This window comes from Lithobates pipiens, unplaced genomic scaffold (genome assembly GCF_037356315.1).
Source record: "Lithobates pipiens isolate NorthernLeopardFrog02 unplaced genomic scaffold, aLitPip1_a1.2 Scaffold_23, whole genome shotgun sequence".
NCBI classification, from domain to species: Eukaryota; Metazoa; Chordata; class Amphibia; order Anura; family Ranidae; genus Lithobates; species Lithobates pipiens.
The window spans coordinates 139,988,384-140,008,503 of record NW_027507785.1 but is presented as its reverse complement, the minus strand read 5'-3'; the positions used below and the strand labels follow the sequence as shown (position 1 = coordinate 140,008,503).

At 41.7% G+C, this 20,120-nt stretch overlaps 1 protein-coding gene across 13 annotated transcripts in view; it reads left to right on the top strand.

Moving 5' to 3' along the window:
- TNRC6B (trinucleotide repeat containing adaptor 6B) overlaps window positions 1–20,120 on the top strand; it is a 1,034,757-nt gene that overhangs the window by 893,317 nt on the left and 121,320 nt on the right. For 10 of the 13 annotated variants that reach the window (XM_077452437.1, XM_077452434.1, XM_077452436.1 and 7 more), the window contains 2 exons: window positions 3,965–4,027; window positions 9,350–9,526. In XM_077452437.1, coding sequence (XP_077308563.1) covers window positions 3,965–4,027; window positions 9,350–9,526 — 240 coding nt within the window. The remainder of the gene's footprint in view (window positions 1–3,964; window positions 4,028–9,349; window positions 9,527–20,120) is intronic. The other 3 variants (XM_077452432.1, XM_077452444.1, XM_077452445.1) reach the window with 1 other exon arrangement.

Here is a 20,120-nt window from a genome sequence, read left to right as displayed (position 1 = left end):
TATTACCTAGTCTCACTAGTGTACCCCTAAATTTAGGGGTGTCTACTTTCCAAAATGGGGTCATTTGGGGGGGGGTTGTGCCATCTTGGCATTTTATGGCCTTCAAAACTGTAACGCCCTTAGAAAGCCTGAAGGCGGTGCTTCGTTTTCGGGGCCCCGTATGCGGCTAGGCTCCCAAAAAGTCCCACATATGTGGTATCCCGGTACTCAGGAGAAGCAGCAGAATTTATTTTGGGGTGTCATTTCACATATGCCCATGGCATGCGTGAGCAATATATCATTTAGTGACAACTTTGTGAAAAAATAAAAATAAAAAAAAAAGTTTGTAATTTTCCTGCAACTTGTGGCAAAATATAAAATATTCCATGGACTCAACATGCCTCTCAGCAAATAACTTGGGGTATCTACTTTCTACGGTACAAAAGGTAAACCGCGCTACTCAAACAACAAAAGAAAGCAACCTATAAGCAGCAACCCTAATCGTAATACTCCGATATCAAACTAAATAGGTGAACAAAATGAGCTGCGCTAAAAACAATGAAACTAGAAAATAATCAAACACCAAAAAACCTAATCAACCTATACCAATAGACGTAAAAACAATATTAAATTGACAAAAAAATGTGATTAGTGAATAGTATACATGAATACTAACGTATTGTCATAAAGTGAATAAAGTGTATACTAGACCTAAAATAACATTGATGTGGATATTACAAAGAAAAACCCCCACAATAATTAATGTAGATTGACACAAAAAAAGGGTTATAATGTGTGCTAGATTTAAACGAATAGTATTAACTAAAATAATATTCAAAAAACCATAAAAAGTTCATATGTGATGAAGAAAAAAATATTTTTTTTTATAGTCCCAAGATTAATATTGGTTCTTCAAACTTGACATTAAGGTGCAAAAATATCCACAAATACGTGTATATAAAACAAAAAAAAATTTTTTTTTTTTTTTTTTTTTTTTCAAAAACAATCCTCCACCAGTGAGAAGAGGGGCCGCTTACCAGAGCTTTAGATCCCAGTGTTAGTGAGATCAGTAAGGCAACAGCACAGAGGTTTCTGGGTGAACCGTCACAGGCATCCCACCATCTCCATCTCCAATATGAAGCCTCCAATCGAGAAACGAAGGTGTCGTAGATTGCTGACACCACGCTGTATCTATCTCCAATACGAAGCCTCCAGTCCGGGAACGAAGGTATCGTGGATCATATAAAAAATCAAAGACACTCGCATAGCGTAAAACCACTTGGTTTAATAAAGTAAAGTTTAAAAGATTTACACTCACATGCGTAAAGAAAAAACGATCATATATAAAAACGAGCCGGCCGGACTCGTGTGCCGCCCGCACTTCCTGGTTGGGCGTAGAACGCGGAGACGTCAGAACGCCTATCTCCCTACGCGCGTTTCGTCTCAAACGGACGTGTTCACGGATCCGTTTCTCGATTGGAGGCTTCATATTGGAGATGGAGATGGTGGGATGCCTGTGACGGTTCACCCAGAAACCTCTGTGCTGTTGCCTTACTGATCTCACTAACACTGGGATCTAAAGCTCTGGTAAGCGGCCCCTCTTCTCACTGGTGGAGGATTGTTTTTGAAAAAAAAAAAAAAAAAATTTTTTTTTGTTTTATATACACGTATTTGTGGATATTTTTGCACCTTAATGTCAAGTTTGAAGAACCAATATTAATCTTGGGACTATAAAAAAAAATATTTTTTTCTTCATCACATATGAACTTTTTATGGTTTTTTGAATATTATTTTAGTTAATACTATTCGTTTAAATCTAGCACACATTATAACCCTTTTTTTGTGTCAATCTACATTAATTATTGTGGGGGTTTTTCTTTGTAATATCCACATCAATGTTATTTTAGGTCTAGTATACACTTTATTCACTTTATGACAATACGTTAGTATTCATGTATACTATTCACTAATCACATTTTTTTGTCAATTTAATATTGTTTTTACGTCTATTGGTATAGGTTGATTAGGTTTTTTGGTGTTTGATTATTTTCTAGTTTCATTGTTTTTAGCGCAGCTCATTTTGTTCACCTATTTAGTTTGGTATCTACTTTCTAAAATGGGGTCATTTGTGGGGGTTTTGTGCCATCTTGGCATTTTATGGCCTTCAAAACTGTAATAGGTAGTGAGGAGTGAAGTCAAATATTTACGCCCTTAGAAAACCTGAAGGCGGTTCTTGGGTTTCGGGGCCCCGTACGCGGCTAGGCTCCCAAAAAATCCCACACATGTGGTATCCCCGTACTCAGGAGAAGCAGCAGAATTTATTTTGGGGTGTCATTTCACATATGCCCATGGCATGTGTGAGCAATATATCATTTAGTGACAACTTTGTGTAAAAAAAAAAAAAAAAAAATTTTTTTTTGTCATTATTCAATCGCTTGAGGCAAAAAAATAAAATATTCAATGGGCTCAACATGCCACTTATCAATTTCCTTAGGGGGTCTACTTTCTACTTTCTACTTTGTACTGCCCTGCCATTTTAGCACCTCAAGAAATGAGATAGGCAGTCGTAAACTAAAAGCTGCGTAAATTCCAGAAAACGTACCTTAGTTTGTAGATGTGACAACTTTTGCGCAAACCAATAAATATACAGTTATTGACTTTTTTTTACCAAAGACATGTGGCTGAATACATTTTGGCCTAAATGTATGACTAAAATTGAGTTTATTGGATTTTTCTAATAACAAAAATTAGAAAATATTTTTTTTCAAAATTTGCGGTCTTTTTCCATTTATATCGCAAAAAATAAAAATCGCAGAGGCAATCAAATACCATCAAAAGAAAGCTCTATTTGTGGGAAGAAAAGGACGCAAATTTTGTTTGGGTACAACATTGAATGACCGCGCAATTACCAGTTAAAGCAGCGCAGTGCCAAATTGTAAAAAGACCTCTGGTCATTTACCAGCAAAATGGTCCGGTCTGAAAGTGGTTAAAGACGGCCCTGCTTCTGAGTCACTCTGACTCTCTACAAAGATGCTCTTTATTATACCCGTAATGTTACTGACCTGTTGCCAATTAACTGCAAAATCTTCCAGATCTTCCTTGTTTGTACCACTTACTTTGCTTTTTGTTGCCTGTCCCAACCTTGAGTGTTGCTGCCATCAATTTCCAAATTCCAGTTCCAAATTTTTTTATGTTCTATTTTCTATTATGAATGAAATATGGGTTTATGAGATTTAAATCATTGCATTCAGTTTGTATGTAGATTTTTCACAGCATCCCAACTATTTTGAAATTGGGTCTACACTTTTATTGTTGGTAAAGCCAAAACTTTTTTACAGTTTTGCATAATTCTGTATAAAGTTAGACCGTCTTTTGAGAGTTATTGCAGTCTGTTCCCTTGCTGGAGAGAATAACCCCTCTATTTGCCCTGGCGGTGATTGTCCCTGAGTAACGATTGAAAATCTGAAATTTGTAAGTTGTCACCAGAGCAGGAGTTGAGGTAAAACATTTAGTGGGGACAAATATTCCAGTGGCAACTGTTTAAAGATTGGGATTCCCCTCTCTTTAGGGATATTTCCTCCCATTTCCTATTTTATATCAGTACAGGAAGTGATATCTTAACAGTGGAGTACAGACAGCAAAAAATAACCTCGTAGAGTGCCTTGGAAACTTAGTCATACCCCTTAAAATGTCCTGCATTTTGTCATGTTACAACCAAAAACGTAAAGTTATTTTATTGGGATTTTATGTGAGAACACAAAGTGGCACATAATTGTGTAGTGGAAGGAAAATGATAAAATGATTTTCAGGGTTTTTTTTCTACAAATATCTGAAAGGTGTGGCGTGCATTTGTATTCAGCCCCCTGAGTCAATACTTTGTAGAACCACCTTTCACTGCAATTAAAGCTGCAGGTCTTTTGGGTATGTCTCTACCAGCTTTGTACATTTAGAGTGAAATTTTTGCCCATTCTTTTTTGCAAAATAGCTCAAGCTTTGTCAGATTGGATGGAGAGCGCCTGTGAACAGCAATTTTCAAGTTACATAGTAGGTGAGGTTGAAAAAAGACACAAGTCCATCAAGTACAACCTATGTGTGTGATTATATGTCAGTATTACCTTGTATATCCCTGTATGTTATGGTCGTTCAGGTGCTTATCTAATAGTTTCTTGAAACTATCGATACTCCCCGCTGAGACCACCGCCTGTGGAAGAGAATTCCACATCCTTGCCGCTCTTACAGTAAAGAACCCTCTACGTAGTTTAAGGTTAAACCTATTTTCTTTAAATTTTAATGAGCGGCCACCAGTCTTGTTAAACTCCCTTGCCAATATTCTGTTTGCTTTGTTAGCAGCAGCATGGCATTGCATGCCATTGCTGAGTTTATCATCTACTAGGACCCACAGGTCCTTTTTCCATCCTGATTCCCCCAGAAGTTCTCCCCCCGATGTATAGATTGCATTCCTATTTTTGCCACCCAAATGCATTATTTTACATTTACATTGAACATCTACATTGTACCTCATTTGTCATGTAGTTGCCTACCCCATTAATTTGTTCAGATCTTTTTGCAAGGTATCCACATTCTTAGGAGAGGTTATTGCCCTGCTTAGATTAGTATCATCCGACAATACAGAGATTGAACTGTTTACCCCATCCTTCAGGTTGTTTATGAACAAATTAAACAGGATTGGTCCCAGCACAGGACCCTGGGGGACCCCACTACCCACCTCTGACCATTCCAAGTACTCCCCATTTATCACCACCCTCTGAACTCGCCTTTGAAGCCAGTTTTTAATCCATGTACTCAACCTACGGGCCATGCCAACAGACCTTATTTTGTGCAGTAAACGTTTATGGGGGACTGTGTCAAATGCTTTTGCAAAATCCAGATACACCATGACTATGGGCCTTCCTTTATCTAGATGGAAACTTACCTCCTCACAGAAGGTTAATAGATTGGGTTGGCAAGAACGATTCTTCATGAATCCACGTTGATTACTGCTAATGATACCGTTCTCATTACTAAAATCTTGTATATAGTCCCTTATCATCCCACATACTATGCTGTTAGGCTAACTGGTCTGTAATTCCCAGGGAGGTATTTTGGGCTCCTTTTAAATATTGGTGCTACATTGGCTTTTCTCCGGTCAGCTGGTACCATTCCAGTCAATATACTGTCAGTAAAAATTAGGAAGAAATGTCTGGCAATTATCTGACTGAGTTCCCTCTCGGGTGCAAGCCATCTGATCCCGGTGATTTATGTAAGTCTTATTTAAGTCTTTTAGTTTAAGTCTTGCCAAGATTCTCAATTGGATTTAAGTCTGGACTTTTTCTGGGCCATTCTAAAGCTGGCCATACACCATACAATTTTCTTGTTCAATTTCCTTTAGATTTACCTTCAACTGTGTAGTACAGGGGCCTGCCTGATTGCACACAAACTGAAAGTGTTCAGATTTGACCTCATATTGTATGGTTTTGGTAAATCTAAAGGAAATCTATAGAAGAAACTTGTATAATGTATGGCCAGCCTTACACATTAAGATGCTTTGATCCAAACCATTCTATTTTAGCTTTGGCTGTATGTTTAGGGTTGTTGTCCTGCTGGAAGGTGAACCTCTGCCTCAGTCTCAAGTCTTTTGTAGTCTCTAACAGGTTTTCGTCTAAGATTGCCCTGTATTTGGCTCCACCCAGCTACCCATCAAACTCTGACCAGCTTCCCCCTCCATGCTGAATAAAAACATTTCTACAACATGATGATGCCACCACCATGTTTCACGGTGGGGGATGATGTGTTCAGAGTGATGTGCATTGTTAATTTTCTACCACACATGCATGTAGACCAAAAAGTAGAATTTTGGTATCATCTGACCAGAGCACCTTCTTCCACATATTTGCTGTGTCCGCACACTGCTTCTCGCAAAATGCAATTAGAACTTCTTATGATTTTCTTCCTGCCACTCTTCCATAAAGACCAGATTTGAGGAGGGCACAACAAATAGATTCTCCCACTTCAGCTGTGGATCTCTGCAGCTCCTCCAGAGTTACCATGGTCCCCTTGGCTGATTAATGCTCTCCTTGCCCAGCCCATCAGTTTAGATGGACAGCCAAGTCTTGGTGGGTTTGCAGTTGTGCCATACTCTTTCCATTTTCGGATGATTGATTGAACAATGCTCCGTGTGAAAGCTTGGGATATTTTTTATACCCTAACCCTGCTTTAAACTTTTCCACAACTTTTTGCCTGACCTGTCTGATGTGTTCCTTGGCCTTCATGATGCTGTTTGTTCACTAAGGTTTTGTAACCAACCTCTGAGGGCTTCACAGAACAGCTGTATTTATACTGACATATGTGGACTCTATTTACTAATTAGGTGACTTTTGAAGGCAATTGGTTACACTAGATTTTAGTGTAGCACCATGGAGTTTAGACAGGGTTGCGGCTCACAAATTTACTTTCCAGGAGTAGTTATCCTGGTTGATTGCTAGAGATCTATTGATTGCTCCCTAGCCAGGTACTTGGTGGTACTAGATACGAGAAGGGCAACGCAAAGTCAGGTTATGGGTATATGGACTATCTCAGCCAATGGGCACAGGTTTTCTTGCCTGCTGGGAGAGCCTATATATTCGGGTGAGGTCAGGTGATCTGTGATCTGTGCCATGTGAATGGCTGTCTGGGTGGAAATCTGTCGTATTGCCTGGGCTGCTAGGCTGGAGATGTGGTATATTCCAGGCACATCTGGCTGCTAGGCTGTCTGAGGGCATATCCACAAGCAGGAGAGCATCACAGGGTTGGAACTGTGGCTTGCAGTCCAACCGAAAGTGATGGTTCTGCCGGCTGGAGAAACTTCAGTGGGAATCAAGCCAGGGACCCAGCCAGCAGAGGTGATGCTTGAAGAGCAGCCTTGTGTGTCAAGCTAGGGACCGAGCAGGCCAGCATGGGTGAAGCTTGACGGGTATCTAGAGTTCCAATCTAGAGACCCAGCAGAGAAGCGGGTGTGAAGATACCACCGTCAGGATTGGAGGAGCTAAAGGTATTCAGTGGCAGTGAATCAGTGAGTCTAGTGAGGGCTAAGGAGTGGTTGTAGTGAAAGTGAAGGAACGGTTCCGCATTATGTTAGAAACTGTTGACGACTGTTGCCATAGGGGACAGCATTCCTGCACGTGCAGATGTGGCATCTTGCTGAATGCCTTTCCCTGCATGGCTGTCCTCCTATTGAAGTCTGGAAGTCTGCCAATTAATCTTGCAACTACCTAAGGGTGTCCTGGCCCTAACACTCTCTCCCCCAAAAAAGGTTTTATAAGAGAAATAAACTTTATTTTGCATCCAAGGAGTGTATGGCACCCAATAACTTTAACAAATATACACGCACCATGCCTCGCAACCCACTACATACAGAAGGATGTCAGCTATCCCTGGTCCTGGAGTTTCTTATTAGACCAAAGAAGGCCTGGGACCTTGCTGCATTAGTTAGGGATATCAGAGTAAAGGGGGGTGAATACAAATGCATGCCACACTTTTCAGATATTTATTTGTAAAAAACGATGGAAAACCATTTATCATTTTCCTTCCACTTCACAATTATGTGCCACATTGTGTTAGTCTATAACATAAAAAATGTTGATTGTAACATGACAAAATGTGGAAAATTTCAAGAGGTATGAATACTTTTTCAAGCTATTGTATGAACTGTAATAGTTTCCTACTCCTATACAAAACTAAAAAACATATATTTGCTGAAGTTATATTGTAAACTGGAAGTGAGGGTGTGAAGCATCATAAATTTTAAACTTTGGGTTATATATGTTTTTATCCTATTAGTGCCATGAAAACTGCCTGCTTTGGAAGGACAGTTATTTTGGTTATTAAAGGCAGTACAAATTGCGCAGTACCCCAGATTTCTAACTGTCCAACCCCCAATTAAATTGTGATGTAATTATTTTGTGTTAAACATGCGTTACATATATATTTTGTGCACTTTACTCTACCATTTCAAAACCCCCTTTATTCTTGTAAATATCCAACAAGAATTGAGTATTCACCAGTTTTCTGAGCCCCACATAAATGAGCAAAAAAAAAAAAAGGCCCTTCACTGAAACTGCAGCCCATATTCTCCTCAGTACTTGGCTTATGTGGATTACCTTTTCAGAAAAATGTGCTGATAACGGGGTCAGTGAAGGTTTTTAAGTAAGCTTCAGGACACTTAAAAATTCAGGAGCATCAGGAAATTCAAAACCCTTACACCCAGAAAGCACAATTTGTGAACCCATGCTGGCCATACAGCAAATCAAATTTGGCCTGTTCAGCAGTGACTGAATTTCAATCAATGTGTTGCCGTCCTGAGAAGTTGGGAAAAAGTCCTCGATCAGCAGCTGCATCCACTGATCAGTACATTCTGACAGCAGCAGGAGTTTTCGTGGGGGGGATTTCTCCATCCACCTCATTTGTGTGGTTGAAGGAATTCTGCTGGCTGGATACAAAAAAAAATTGGATTTACTGTATCCAGTTAAAAAAATTCATTGTGCACATACTAAACAGAGTATACTTTTTTTTGCAGCTTAGTCTGCTTCAATGTTGACCACACAATCAACTGTAGTTTGCAGCACTCATGTTTTCAATATTTTCTTTTTGCTAGATATGTAGGCCATCTTTCCCTAGTGTGGTCTGTTACTAGACCTGCATGATTCTGGCTAAATTGAGAATCATAATTTTTTTGCTTAGAATAAAGTTCATGATTCTCGCAGCGTAACATCATCTTTCACAGGATACAAAAAAAAACAGGCTAACTTTACTGTTTATTTTTATCTTTTTATTCGTTGAAGTGTATTTTTTCACCAAAAATTGCGTTTGAAAGACCACAGTGTGACATAAAATATTGCAGCAATCGCCATTTTATTCCCTAGGTTCTCTGCTAAAAAAAAAAAATATATATATATATATATATATATATATATATATATATATATATATATATATATATAGTGGTTTCAAGTAATTTTCTAGCAAAAAATACAGATTTTAAGGAGTGTCAGAAAAAGATGTTTATAGTCCTGCATAGAGTTAAATTGTTCATAGAGATCGTGAGGGGGTTGAATCGAGATCATAATTTTTCAACGATTAATTGTGCAGCTCTATTGGTTACGTTGTAGTATGTTGCCTTGTGCAGAAATAGCCCAACAGCCAATGGACAAAATATTAGAATGCAAAGAGGAGCACTCAGCTAATGATCAGAGTAATGTTATTTGTATGAACTTTTTTTTTCTCTTATACCTCATTTAATTACTAGCCAAATAATTGTACATGTGTACAAACCACTTACATTAACATTTATGCAGTGAACCTTTTGTACATTTAATTTTCTTTCATCTGTCTTCAGGCTCTATTGCTCCCTCTACAAAGAATCCTGGTGGTTCCCCATACAACCAGTTTGATATGATGTCTGGAGAATCTGTAGGATTGCATGGAGGGCCAACTGCTGAGAGTTGGCTACCAGCCAAATCCCCTCCTTCTAGTAAAATGGGAAGCAAATCAATTAATACCAGCTGGCCACCAGGTGAGTCTCACATGTCATCAATATCATTGTCTTACCAATATTCCCAGTGGAGACACAGACAGGGTTACACACCACCTATATTTGGGTTATACACCACCTATAGGTGAATGGACACTGGTAGATCAATCAAACAGGAAGTCCTCTAATATATAACCCTTCCTATACAGAAAGTGTTTCAGTTTTTTCCTCAGTGTTTGTAAGGTGGTGGTCACTGATGTGATACATGTGCTCTCGGAGGTTCTATTAAGAATCATGGACTTCAATCGGATCCATTCGAAAAAGCTGTCAGCCAAAATGGATGATACCCGAGCCTCATTTGCTAGGAGAGAAGATTCCTCGAGGTTTGCCTGTAATGCAGCCTTACGGTGCTGGACCCTGCATAATGGAACCCTGTGCAGTATTTGTTCTGACCAAGGTACTTTCCTGCAGGGTGCTATACAGGTCCAGGGGAGTGGACCCCAGATTAAGGAGCACCGCTGTGATGGAAGAAGATTGGACTCCTGTTATGCACAGAGTCCAGCAGCAGGAAGGGTAAGTCTGCATTTGGCAGTTTCTCTTCCAAAAAAAAGAGATCTGACTGTCTGGTCTTTGTCCCAGTGGCCACTGGGGGCAGTGTGCTGTTCATGCTCTGTGTACTTCTCAGAAGTATTGGGCTGCAGTGTCTCCTCCAGCCACTAGAGGACACTGGTTAGCACAGTATGGCTTACTCCTGTATAGACAGGAAGTAGAAGGGCAGCCATTTTTGGTGGACCATGTGGGCTGAAGGATCTGCAAGGACTCTGAGACATAACTTCAACCCATGGCTACATAATGAAATGTGAGTACTTTTCTATGGGAGAGCTGTGTGACCAGACAAGTCATTGTTATATACTGCATAAAGGTATACTTACTGCTTAATCTGGAGGGCTTGTACAACTGTCTTTCTATACACCCCTTGTATGGGTATCAGTGCACTTTAAGGAGTCGTGCCTCCAGAATAGCATGCATTTCGTCTGCAGGAGCTTATTTTTAGGCTGTTTTGAAGCAGCATATAGGCTGCAGTGGATGTCTATGTGCTTGGCTAATCCTGCAAAGCTAGTATGGGGCCAGGTGCAGTTGAGCGGGTGCAACATAGTATACATGTTTGCATAAACACATGCTTGCTTTCTTGCATAGGCACATGCTTGCATGGGCACGTGTTTGCATTGGCACGTGTTTTCATGTTTGCATAAACGCACATTTGCTTGCTTGGCTCTTGGAGAAGAAGATATGGGCTCATTCTTGTAAAACGCTTGAATGGTAGTGGTTCCAAAACAAATGGGGACATGAGGTCTAGCTTAACCACTTAAGGACCGAGCCTCTTTCTGAGATTTGTTGTTTACAAGTTAAAAACTGTTTTGTTTTTTGCTGCTAGAAAATTGCTTAGAACCCCCAAACATAAATTTTTTTTCTAACGCCCTAGAGAATAAAATGGCGGTCGTTGCAATACCTTCTGTCACACCGTATTGGTGCAGTGGTTTTACAAGCGCACTTTTTTTGGAAAAAATACACTTTTTAAAATTCAAAAATAAGACAACAGTAAAGTTAGCCCAATTTTTTTTATATTGTGAAAGATAATGTTACACCGAGTAAATTGATGCCCAACATGTCACGCTTTAAAATTGCGCCCACTCGTAGAAATGCGACAAACTTTTACCCTTAAAAATCTCTATAGGCGACGTTTAAAAAATTCAACAGGTTGCATTTTTTGAGTTACAGAAGAGGTCTAGAGCTAGAATTATTGCTCTTGCTTTAATGATCGCGTGATACCTCATATGTGTGGTTTGAATAAGTTTTCATATGCATTCGCTTCTGCATGTGTGCTCGGCGGGACAGGGCACGTTTAAATTCTTTTTTTTTTCTTATTTTTATCCTTTTTTTTTTTTACACTGTTGTTTAAAAAAAATAAAAATAAATTGTGTCACTTTTTATTCCTATTACAAAGAATGTAAACATCCCTTGTAATAGAAAAAAGCATGACAGGACCTCTTAACCACTTGCCGACCGCTGTCGGCATATGTACGTTGGCAGAATGGCACGGCTAGGCAAAGTAACGTACCCGCGGACTCGATCGCCATGGGGATACCCGTGATCCTGTCACAGAGCTCAAGAACGGGGAGATGCCGATGTAAACAGCATCTCCCCGTTCTGCCTAATGACAGGACACTGATCGTCTGCTCCCTGTCATCGGGAGCACCGATCAGTGTCCACGCCACACAAGCCCATCCCCCAGTCAGTTAGAAACACTCCCCTAGGACACACTTAACACCTCCCCGCCCAATAGTAGTTAACCCCTTCACTACCAGTGACATTTTTACAGTAATCAATGCAATTTTAAAGCATTGATCACTGTATGCCAATGGTCCCAAAAATGTGTCAAAAATTGTCCAATGTGTTGGCCATAATGTCGCAGTCACGATAAAAATTGCTGATCGCCGCCATTACTAGTAAAAAGAAAATATTTTTAAAAATGCCATAAAACGATCCCCTATTTTGTTGACGCTATAAACGCTTATTGCAATATTTTTTTTTTTTTTTAACAAAAATATGTAAGAGTATGTTTCGGCCTAAACTAAGGAAAACATTTTTTTATATATTTTTGGGGGATATTTATTATAGCAAAAAGTAAAAAATAATGTGTTTTTTTTTCAAAATTGTTTCTATTTTTTTGAGAGCTATCGGCGGAAGTGAGAAAGTGACGTCGCTTGCGTCCTGCAATGGTATGGAGAGGGGTGGGCCATCTTCCCCTCACTAGTCTCCATACCCAGGAAGGAGAAGCATCCGATCGCCTCCACCCTCTCCCGCCGCCAATGAAAGCAAATCCGTCGCAGAGACCATTCTTATTGGAAACCGGACCGCCCGCTGAAGAAGAGGTAATGGAAGGTTATGGCAGCTAGCTGCTGCCATAACAAGGATATCCCTCTTCAAAGACAGGGATATGCGGCGGTCCGGAAGAGGTTAAGATCTCAAGCCACTGGGCATCCTTCTGTTTCAGATAGGCTCGGTCTGTTCATTGATGACCTCTCTGCACGAGGTAGATTTCAGGGTCCATAGTCATTAATAATGCATATCTTCATGTGCTGCTTTTTTCCAGGCTCATCAAAGGTTTCTGCAATTGCAGTGCAAATTCTTTATTTTTATTTTTTTCATTTTGTGACTTTGCTCTTTGGGCTAGCCACAGCTTCTGAGGGTTCGCAACGCTCCAAGCCCTTGTACTGGACTTACTGAAGACGCAAGGTGGTGTCAATCTCAGTATACCTCAATAATCTTTGCTCAGGAAGCAATCGGTTTCCAGATTTTCCTTCAATGCGTTTCTGCAGGAGGAAGTTGTATTTAAGTCAAAGCATGTTCCTTACGTACGATCCTACTCCAGGTCTTTTGTAGAGGGTCATTCTCTGTCTGGAACAAGAAGATCTATGCATTGGATTGCCAGAGGACTCTGTTCCCAGGGTATTGTAGAGCTCAAATTGGTGGTTGATGGTTCAGAATCTGGAGAAGGTGAAATTCATTCTTTCAGGAGTTTGGAAGAAGATAATCACTAATGCCAGTCCCTCTAGTTGGTTTGAAGGTAGCCACAGATCAGTGGACTTGGTATCCACAGGAGAGTGTACTGCCCATCAATATTTTGAAACTTTTAGTCAGTACACCTTGCTCTGGATTATTGGATGAATCAGTTGTAGGCTCAATCCAACAATGCTTCTACAGTTGCACATATCAACCACCATGAGTCATGCAGCTCAGGAAGCTGAACCAAATTCTGTCTGGGGCATAGCAACAGGTGCCGTCTGTTACCAAAACATATCCCAAGTATAGAAAAATGTCAAACGGGGGTTTTCCGGGCATCAGCAACTAATGCTGGAACCACATGGTCCCTGCATCCAGAGACATTTGTTGGCAATCTGCCGCGTTGGGAAGCTCTGCAGTTGGATCTACTGGATTCCAAATAATACACATTGGATAGGTTGTGTCTGGGACAGGAGTCCCACTGATAATAGGGGCAGATGCACTGGTAACACCTTAGTTACCAGTTCTCCCTAATTGACGCCTTTCATCCGTTTTCAACTACTGCAGCATCTTTTGAATCCTAGAGGTGGTAACAATAATAATAGTGTTAGCCAAATGAACCCAGGAGGGCGTGGTACACTGACATAGCGAATCTTGCTGGGGATGCTCCTTTGGACATTTGCAGCCCACCCGGACCTAATGGGTCCTGTTATCTCTGCACTGTTGAATGACTGGAAGCCAACTTCAGGGAGCTTTAATTACAGGACGTGGAAATATTTTATGGCTGGGATGAAGCTATGAAGTGACAAAATGTTACTAAACCCATAACCATAAAATGCAGAATAGAATGCTTGTTATACTCACTGTGGAACCTAAGGGGTTAAACCTCTGCATTGCGTAAAAAGGCTGTTTTATCCTGTATGCACAGATCCTCACCCTCCTGGACTGCCCGTCTGGGGAAGGCCAGCTAACACAGGCAGGGTAGCCGACCTAACATGCTCAGTTGTCTTTTATGCTGGAGAGAACATTTACTTGTTGTCAGAGCTAGCCAGGTCACATGGTATTGACATCACACATGTGGGCTTGTATACAAACTGTAGTGAAAATCTCCTCCTACCTGAACCCTTAGTACTGGAGAAACTGTGCAGTTAATCATGTAACCGTGGTATACAGATCATCCAAAAATTATATAGTAACAGTATTTTTATGTAGAAAGAAGATTTATAAGCTGTGGGCAACGTGGGGGAATATTTTCATATTACTGGGTTTAGTAATGATTCTAAGTTACGATTAAGGGTCAGATTTGTCCCTATCCCCTTCTTCTTTTTTTTTTTTCCCAGAGGCGGCGGTTTCTCGCGCCTTGATTCATACTTTATACAGGGTGTAACACACAGTCCTGCCTATCAGGCCACACTTGTGTCCTTGGGACTTGAATTTGCTCTTGACTGTCCTTGCAGAGGTCACATTTTGAACCAATTTGAGAAACACTGCTAGTCCTTTGATTTGGAAGGTGGCTTCTTTGGTTGCCATCACTTCAGCAAGTGGAGTGTCAGAGCTGGCGGCTCTTTTCTTATAAGAAGCTGTTCTTGGTCTTGCATCATGATAAGGTAAGGTTGCGTGCTCTTCATTTTTATTGCTGAGTGGTTTCTAGTTTTCACTTGTCTTGCCTTTATTGTTCACTTAATCCACATTCGGTAAGAGATAGATCACTACGTACTCTGGAGGTAGTTCAGGTGCTCAGGATTTACTTGAGTTGTTAGTGCAGGTCAGGATTCCTGATTGTGCCCAGGAAGGGCAGGCGGCATCCAAGTCAACTATTTGATTGGACCTGCCAGTTTATTATTGAAGCCTATGGTTGGAAAGGGCAAAATCCCACCTTTTTTGGGGAGAACTTCCCTACCAGGGGTGTAGATCCATCTTGGGTTTTCCGCCATCAGGCGTCAGTAGAGCTGCATATTTTTACTGGACTCGCGATTTGACTTGATTACTATTATCATGTCAACATTTCACTTCGATTCGATTCTGCAATGCATCACGATTACTGCCCATGGGTTTCACCAAAAACCCATCAGTGCAACCTCATCAATGCCCATCAAATGCAGCCTCGCTGTGCCCGTCAATAAATGCAGCCTCACTGTGCCCGTAAATAAATGCACCCTCACCGTGCCCATCAAATGCAGCCTCACTGTGCCCATCCATGCAGCCTCACTGTGCCCATGTCAAAAACCATGAACCAGACCGAGACAGAAGTACAGTAAAATCACACTTGTTAATAAAATTCAAAAAGTAAATAGAGTAAGCGTAGTCAAAGCATAGCCAGAAACCAGTAACTTAATCGGGTAGTAAGCCAAACCAGAGTTCAGTAACCAGATCGGGTAATCAGCCAGGCCAGAAGTAAGAGATCAGTAGAGGAACAGCAAGCAGGATAAGGAGCCAGAAGATGTCAGCAAAGCCAGTTTTTAGGGTTGAATATATTTTTTTATTATTTTCATTAAAAAAAATTACAGTGACAACAATGTAACAAAGTCATTATCAAATATATGTGTTGGTACAGGTATAGGGGGGAGGTGGGGGGGGGGGGGGTAGAGAGTAGGGTTAAGAAGGGGAGAGAGGCAGGGAGAGAGCTAGGTCATCCTCTCCACAGTGTAGTACATGTTAAAGTGCAATAAAAGATAACTTTGCAAACTAGAAACTGTATTCAATAAAGAAAACATTTGTATCACCGTACAGTGTCATCACTCTTCGGACACTGCCCACAATTTGTTTCCATCAGTTACTTTGTCCCATGGTAGAAGGCATGGGCGGTATCAACAGAGGGTAAGAAGGGAGAGAGGGGGGGAGCTCAGCTTATATGGGTTAAAAAATGGCTATCTATAGTATCTGATTCTCACTAACAGACAGTCAATCGGTTAACAGAGCGGGGAACAGATACACTTCAGTTCTCATCAAGGTGTGCCCTATGGCTCCACCGTTTACACCTTCCTCCATTCACTTGTAACATGTGGACTTGACCTCATATCTTTAGACTATCGAGGAAGAGATCTGAATTGGAGTGGTGTCGCCAGATGGACCACAAGAGGACAAATTTGTTGTATGTGTCCTCCACCTTCGCCTGCATCTCCTCCATGAGCATTGTGTCATTAAGAATGTCCACCCATCCTGAAATAGGAGGGGTGGAATCTTTTTTCCAATACAGGGAGATAACATGGTGGGCTGCAGAGAGGAAGAACCATAGAAGACTCCTCTTCTGCAAATGGATTGAGCCTGGGAGGATGGACAGGAGAGCAATTAAAGGTGAGGGAGACAGGGAAGTCTGATATACATCATTATATATTCCGAAGATTTTATCCCAGAAAGGATGAACCTTAGCACAGTCCCACCATATATGGATGTAGGATCCTGTTCCTCCGTGACAACGCCAACAAGAATCTGTAGTTGACGGGAACATCCTGTGCACCGAGACCAGAACCCCATACCACCGTTATATCAGTTTGTAGTTCTTCTCTTGTGTGAATCCCGATCTGGATGATTTGTGAGTTGAAATGAGGTAGTCCATTGTGCTGGAGATATCTCTATATCTAGGTCTCTGGACCATTTGTGCGTGTATGCATGGAGAGAGTCACATAGATGAGACTGTATTTATCTGTATATTAGTGATGGAGTGCGTCTGGGGGTCTGCGAGAGGCTACACATCCTCAAATGAAGTGAGTGGTCTATGTACCGATCCAGCTAAGTGAAGTGATCTGCAGAATTGGGTTAGGGAGACCATGGAGAGCCAGTCTCGTGCGGTGGTAGCTTGTGTGTTTGAGGGCGGTCGGAAGTGGCCCGTGGTGGGATGAATGAAATGATTGGCTACAGGCCATTGTTCTCGTCTGTAAGCTCCACATTGTTCTCTGGAGGAGAAAGCAGGAAGGGCAGCATTATCAAATAAGGAGGAAAGAGGGCTCGGGTCAGTGGACAGGGCCAGTTTGTCGATCCCTTTATACCATACCAAGGTAAGGGCTGCTCTTGTTAGCGGGGAAATTCCCTGCATCGTGCAAAATTTTGCATGGTATCCCCATAGAAGGGCTCGTAGGTCAACTCGTGCCATATCTTGTTTTACAGAGGTGGAGGGTTTAGTTAGGAGTCTCGGGAACCATTCAAGGAGTCTGGAGATTAAGGCTGAGGTATGGTATAATTGGAAATCCGGGAGGCCCGTACCACCTCTGCGTTTAGGGGAGCATAGAACTTTGTTTAAGCCTGGGGGGGGGTGGTGTTGCCACAGGAACTTGACCACCATACAGTGGAGTGCAAGAAGAAACACTTTGGGAAGGAGGATGGGTAATGTTTGGAATAAATATGGCGCTTTCGGGAGTATATCCATTTTTATGACGTTCATTCTCCCCCATCATGTGAGCTTGAGGTTATGCCAGTTTTCAAGAGAGCGTCTGATGTTAGTCAGGAGTGGGCTGAAATTCAGAGAGTAAATGTCTTGTATATCCGTGGGAATCTCAGTCCCTAAGTACTTAACTGAGTGTGGTTGCCACCTAAAAGGAAATTGTTTCTGAATGAGGTTTAGTTCCTTCGGAGCCAAAGATATGTTTAGGGCTTCTGTTTTAGTTATGTTTAGTTTAAAGTTGCTATGTGCTCCAAATCTGTTGAGCTCCAGTATAATAGCTGGGATACTGGTTTGTGGTTGAATGACATACAAGAGTAGGTCGTCAGCATAAAGTGACAGCTTACGGGGAGCTGAGGGAGTAGGGATCCCATGAATGGAATCTTTGTTGCGGATTGCTTGGGCCAAATGTACCACAGTGAGTGCAAGTAAGAGTGGCGACAGCGGGCAACCTTGCCTTGTACCATTCCTAATTCGGAATGCCTCAGATGTTTCCCCGTTAGCTGAGACTCTAGTGGATGGATTTGTGTAGTGACATAATTTTGGCCATTATCCGTGGGCCCAGGCCTATTTGTTGTAGTGTAGCTTGTAGGCATGGCCAACTCACCCTATCAAATGCTTTTTCGGCATCACACGCCAGCAAGCAAGTTGGGATGTGGGATTTAACGTAAGAAATAAGATGGAGAGTTTTTGTAGTATTGTCCCTGGCTTCTCGGCCTGGTTGCTGTGAATAATGGACAGGTGTAAGGGCCGCTCAGCTGTCGGCTAATTGCCAGCTCTCTTCCCTATCCACTGTTACCAGCTGTTTCCGATGATGCTCGTCTGGCCAGCTCATTTCTCCATTGCCTTCACGTTTGGTCACATCACTAGGAACCATCTCCTGCTGTTTTAAGACTGGCTTGCTGACATCCCACCTGGCTTCCATCCTGCTTGCAGTTGCTCACCTTGGATCCCTGATGTCTGGACTGGCTGATTACCCGATCTGGTTTATGAACTTTGAACTGGCTGACTACCCAATCTGGCTACTGGACTCTAGCTTGCTTGACTATGCTTTTTCCTATTTACCTTTTTATTTTTATTAATAAACAAGTGTGATTTGATTGTACTTCTGTCTGTTTCATGGTTCCTGACAACGAGAGAAGAGGGGCCAGACGTGTGGCTAATATTTTGGAGTAGAGTTTCAGATCGATTTTTAACAAGGATATGGGTCTATAATTGCTACATTGAGCATGATCTTTTCCCGGTTTAGGTATCACAACTATCTGAGCTTGTAGGAGTTGAAGAGACAGAGGGTGTGTCTCATCCACCTCCTCAAATGCTTTTGCCATAATTGGGGCTAGCTGTTGCGCAAATCTTTTGTAAAATTGAGGGGTGTAACCGTCAGGGCCAGGGCTTTTTCCATTCTTAAGACCTTTGATCGAAACCAAAAAGTCAGTTGTGGTCAGGGGGAGTTCTAAGCCTGCTGAGTCACAATCGAGAGATACTCGGAAGTGCTGTGTCCTGTATGTATTGATGCAGGTCTGTTGGGGAAGAGGGGTACGGGCTGCCTGAAGGTGAGGTTGTAGAGTGAGGAGTAAAAGTCTTTAAATTCCGAGACAATCTCAGAGTTCTTAACCCTTTTCTGTTGGGAGGGAGACATGATATGGGGGATGTGTTGTCTCTGTTGCCTGGGGTGTATGACTCGTGTGAGGTGTTTCCCACATTTATTTGCTTGGGAATAGTGGAGGTGACGGCCTTTTTGGCATGCGGTTAGTGATCTTTCTGTAAAAAAATGTAGCGAGTCTCGCCGAGCGTTTGAGAGTTTTGTTAGGGTCCTGATGTCTAAAGTGCATTTATGTGAGGCTTCGAGGGAAGCTATCTGAGAGAGGCGACAGCTTATATCCCCCATGCAGGCTTTTTTCAGTCTAGATCCGTGCTGAATGAAAATCCCGCGAAGAACACATTTTAGGGTTTACCATTTGTTCAGATTGGAGGTTTCATCATGGATGTGGGTTTGAGTAAAGTCAATAATTGCTTTAGACACCGCTGCAGTGCATGCTGTGTCGTTCAATAGATTGTCATTCAGTCTCCAAGTGTTGCGTCGGATGTATCCTGGGAGTCTCCCAAGGGTTACATGTACTGGTGTATGATCTGACCACAGTTTTAGACCTATCTCGCAGTCAGGGTCTAAGTCTAAGAGCGTTTGGGATAGAAAAATATAGTTTATCCTACTGTAGGATTTATGTGCAGGAGAGTAATAAGTGTAATCTCTCTCAGCCGGGTGTAGGAGTCGCCATGTGTCCACCAATGACATGTCTTTTAGGATGGTGCGTATTTTGGTTAGTGAGGATGGTGGTATATGAGACTAACCGGTTGAAGAGTCCAGTCTCAGCACGAGAGGAGCATTCAGGTTGCCCCCTAGAATCAAGTTGGGAGTCCCAAAGGTCTTCAGGTGAGCAGTCACGGAGGAAAGGAATTGAAGTTGATTCTGGTTCGGGAGATAGACATTGGCAATTGTTAAGACAATATGTAGATATCTCGGTTTCAAGAACAAAAACCTGCCTTTAGGGTCTATATCGCTGTCAAGTACCTCTGGTTTAAAGGAGCTGTGGAAAGCCACAGAGACCCCTTACGTTATGGCTAAGGGTTAAGTGCTATGGTACCAAGTTTTATAATGTTTGTCTGGGAGTGACGGTACTGTGTCCGAATGAAAGTGAG